The sequence below is a fragment of the Protobothrops mucrosquamatus genome, unplaced genomic scaffold, assembly GCF_001527695.2.
Source record: "Protobothrops mucrosquamatus isolate PMUCROS unplaced genomic scaffold, P.Mucros_1.0 scaffold1835, whole genome shotgun sequence".
NCBI classification, from domain to species: domain Eukaryota; kingdom Metazoa; phylum Chordata; class Lepidosauria; order Squamata; family Viperidae; genus Protobothrops; species Protobothrops mucrosquamatus.
In genome coordinates, this window is record NW_015387967.1 from 98864 (window position 1) to 102928 (window position 4065).

General features: G+C 51.2%; 1 protein-coding gene across 1 annotated transcript; it reads right to left on the minus strand.

Moving 5' to 3' along the window:
* Positions 1–296: 296 nt before the first annotated feature.
* On the minus strand, positions 297–1055 carry PSMB11 (proteasome subunit beta 11). The gene has a single exon (XM_015823317.1). It carries the CDS (start codon positions 1053–1055, stop codon positions 297–299), a length of 759 nt encoding a protein of 252 aa, XP_015678803.1.
* Positions 1056–4065: the final 3010 nt, after the last annotated feature.

The window sequence follows — 4065 nt, forward strand, 5'->3', positions numbered from 1 at the left end:
AGAGTTGGAAGGGACCTTGTAGGTCATCTAGTCCAACCCCGCGCCCAAGCAGGGGACCCTACCCCATTTCTGACAGAAAGCTTCCGGTGATGAAGCTCCCACAACTTCTGGTGGCAAGCTGTTCCATTGGTTGATTGTTCTCACTGCCAGAAAATTTCTCCTTATTTCTTGGTTGAATCGCTCCTCAATCAGTTTCCATCCGTTATTCCTGGTCTGGCCTTCAGGTGCTTTGGAAAATAAGTTGACCCCCTCCTCTGTGTGGCAGCCCCACAAATACTGGAAGACTGCTGTGGGTGTTAGTTGGTCTCCTCGTGGGGATCCTCTCCATGCTCTTCAGCTGGGGACTCCAAGCCGTGATAAACCTGGCTCAGATCTTCCCGCGACACGCAGACCCATCCGTCGGGCCGGACGTGGTAAAGATCCACGTTGCCACCGGAATAGGCATCCCGGTGGGCAGCGTGACCCACTGCTTGGCGGGCCAGCCTGAACGCCTCCGCCCGGGGCAAATCATAACGATAGGTGCCGTCCAGCACCCCGTAGGCGTAAGTGGATCCCGATCCCACGGCCAAAACGTCGCCGGAGAAGCAGGTCCCGTCGCTGTAGACGTAGTGCAAGCCGGGTCCCTGGCCGTCCCAACCGCAGAGCAAGGTGGCCACGCAGAGATCCTTCTGGGCGCATCCCCGCAGCATGAAAGCTAGCAGCTTGGCCGCCCCGGCGACGCTGGGCTGCTGCCCTTCCGACAGGTGCCTCAGGCGGAGCGCACACCGCAGGAGACGGAGCCAGGCAGCGCAGTCAGCCGAGGTCCCCGACGTGGTGGCCAAAAGATGCCGGTGGAGCGTGATGACCTTGCGGGAAGATGGATCAGCCACCAGCCCCGCGCAGGAGGAACGGGTGTCCGCAGCCACCACCACCCCGTGGCTGCAGCGGAAGGCTAGGGTGGTGGTGCCGTGGGACAGCAGGAAAGGACGGGGGACCCCGGGCCCGCCGCACGGCAGCTGAGGCCAAGAAAGACCCCTCGGAGGGTCCCTCTTGCTGACAACGTCCTGGAGAGCCATTTGGGAACGAAAACCAGAGGAGGAGGAGAATTTACAGAATGAACCCTCTTTGCTTGGAAGGGGACAGGGGACTGGATCAACGGGAGGATGGAGAGGGGAGCGTGACGCTGAGGAGGCGAGGATTGTGTTACTCGGGACGCGGGGCAAGATTTTAAGAGAAGAAGAAGCAGCGTTAAGTTGCACGCTTCGGACGACAAGTTTGGGCCTGCGTCAGATGCTCAATTCTCTCTCCAAAGGGGATGTTTCCATGTTTTTCATCTAAAGGGGGGGGGGAATGTGATGTGACCCCGGCTTCGAGCTTTCTTAAAGAGGGGGGATCCTTGCTGCTCTCCGAGCTTGCTTGTTTTCTTGCAGACGTTTCATGACCCTAGCTAGGTAACGTCATCAGGCAGGCGTTGTTCGCTTCTCCTGAGGCATCGTGAAGAATGTGCAGTTTAGGGAAAATGAAAAGACCTTGGAAAATGAGCTAGATACTCTAAAAAAATAGCCAGAAATATGAAATTAATTTAGAAGTTGGGGATTCACTAACAAATACATCACACTGAAGTTGTTGTGTTAAGGCAGGGGTAGGCCACCTTGGCTCTTTTATGACTCGTGGACTTCAACTCCCAGAATTCCTGAGCCAGCATGAGGGAAACTTTGGCCCCTTCATGACTCGTGGACTTCAACTCCCAGAATTCCTGAGCCAGCCTGGCTCAGCTTGGAAACCTCTCCCTTTCCCCTCAGCGTGGCTGGCTCAGGAATTCTGGGAGTTGAAGTCCATGAGTCATAAAAGAGCCAAGGTGGCCTAGCCCTGTCCTAGCTCTAATCAGCTCCTTATTCCTCTGTCTGAGCCAGCATGAGGGAAACTTTGGCCCCTTCATGACTCGTGGACTTCAATTCCCAGAATTCCCGAGCCAGCATGGCTCAGTTTGGAAATCTCTCCCTTTTCCCTCAGCGTGGCTGGCTCAGGAATTCTGGGAGTTGAAGACCACGAGTCATGAAGGGGCCAAAGTTTCCCTCATGCTGGCTCAGGAATTCTGGGAGTTGAAGTCCACGAGTCATAAAAGGGCCAAGTTTCAAGACCCCTGCTTATGGACTTCTACTCCCAGAATTCCTTAGCCAGGCATGCTAGCTCAGGAATTCTGGGAGTTGAAGTCCACGAGTCATCAAAGAGCCAAGGTTGCCTATCCCTGCGTTAAGGGAAAAAGTGTAAAGGGTGTGAGTTATGCTGCAACGGTTGTAAGTGTCAGAAATGGTCATAAGTTACTTTTTTTTTTTTAGTGCAGTTGCAACTTAGAACCATCACCAAACGAGCGGTGGTTAAGCCAAGCGCTACCTCTATATTCTGTTGTAACTTTGAACCGTCACTAAATGACCTGTTGAGGACTAGCTGCGCTCTCTTTTAAAAGAAAAACCTGATCTTCACAGCGACCAGGCGGAACTGGGAATTCAATCCTCAGCTTTCCAGAGACCCAGGTCCTTCGGGAGACGGGGGCGGAGCAAAACCCAGACAATGAAATAATGTCTTCTTTTATTTTTTGATCCAAGGGTGTTTTTGATTGGCACCCACCGCTGAAGTGACAGATTCCCTCTTGGGGAGGGGGGGACGACTTGATTTGTACTCTCGGGACTTCTGGAGACGCCATTTTAAGGACAATCTCGAGCAATCCGGCAGCGGCGTTTTGGTGCCCAAAATATCTTCGCTGCACGCAGTCTTCAATGTCACTGGGGTTAGCTGTCCTGAAATTCAAGGACAACAGCGGGAGAATCAGAACACTTTTGATTCAGGGTTGACGTTCCCTGGGGCTGAGACGGGTGTTCCCAACCTAAACAAGGATTTGTCCTCTCCCCGAGGTGATTCCTGGCTTGTCCCTTCCTCACCTGGCCCCAAAGCAGTCCTGTCTTGTTGACAGCTGTCAGTCTTAACCAGGCCCTCTGCGTCTCCTACCTCCTAAAGGGGACGCTGAATGGTCTCCACCCCACCCCACCTGCATCCGTCCTTCCAGAGATTGGGAAACAGCGTCCCTAGAAAGAAGAAAGTTGTACGGGTCACAGATGTGCTGGAATTGCGTACCCGATAGCTGAAAACAGCTGGGAGAATTTGCACACTTCATTTGCACTCCAAAATCCCGTGGAGATTCTATTGAATTTATTCTAATTGACTTCTAAAGCAGCTTTTAGTTAACTTCAGGGGAACCGTTCCAAGAATTTAAAAGCCTGGAGACTAAAACATAGGAAGGACGGTTGCAGGATTTGGGAATGGCCAGTCTAGAGCAAAGAAGGACTAAGGGGGACATGATAGCGGTATTCTGGTATTTGAGGGGCTGCCACAAAGAGGAGGGGGTCAACTTATTTTCCAAAGCACCAGAAGGCAGGTCAAGAAACAATGGATGGAAACTAATCAAGGAGAGAAACAACCTGGAATTAAGGAGAAACTTCCTAACGGTGAGGGCGATTAACCAGTGGAACAGCTTGCCACCAGAAGTTGTGGGTGCTCCAATACTGGAGGTTTTTAAGAAGAGATTGGACAGCCATTTGTCTGAAATGGAATAGGATCTCCTGCCTGAGCAGGGGGTTGGACTAGAAGACCTCCAAGGTCCCTTCCCGCTGGATTCTGAATGATTGATTGAAACTGAGATCTTGGCTAAGTTGTGAAGCTGTTCCAGATGTTGGAAATTGGGGTTGTCAGAATAATAATTTGGGGTTCCAAGTTCAGCCAGGGCGGTGCAAAAATAAACACGAGATCCAGACAGCTGTGAGGAAAGAAGAAATATTTATTTCCTAAAAGCAAATAGTTTGCCTTTAGGGGCAGCTGCAGAGAAATGGGGTAGAGTGACAGATGTTTATAGGGAAGCTTGTCCAGGGTGCGGAAGTGTGTGGAAGTGACACTTGAGAGGCAAGTGTGTGTTATGTATGTATTCTTGTGAACATGCAATCCCGTTGGGAAACCTAATTTTATTTGTGTTTACAGACTTTATCCCTTGATATGTGGATTAGGTCTGGGTAATTTATATAATAATAATAATAA

Coding starts and splice junctions, on each gene's coding strand:
- PSMB11 (XM_015823317.1), bottom strand. CDS start 1,055: ATGGCTCTCCAGGACGTTGTCAGCAAGAGGGACCCTCCGAGGGGTCTT.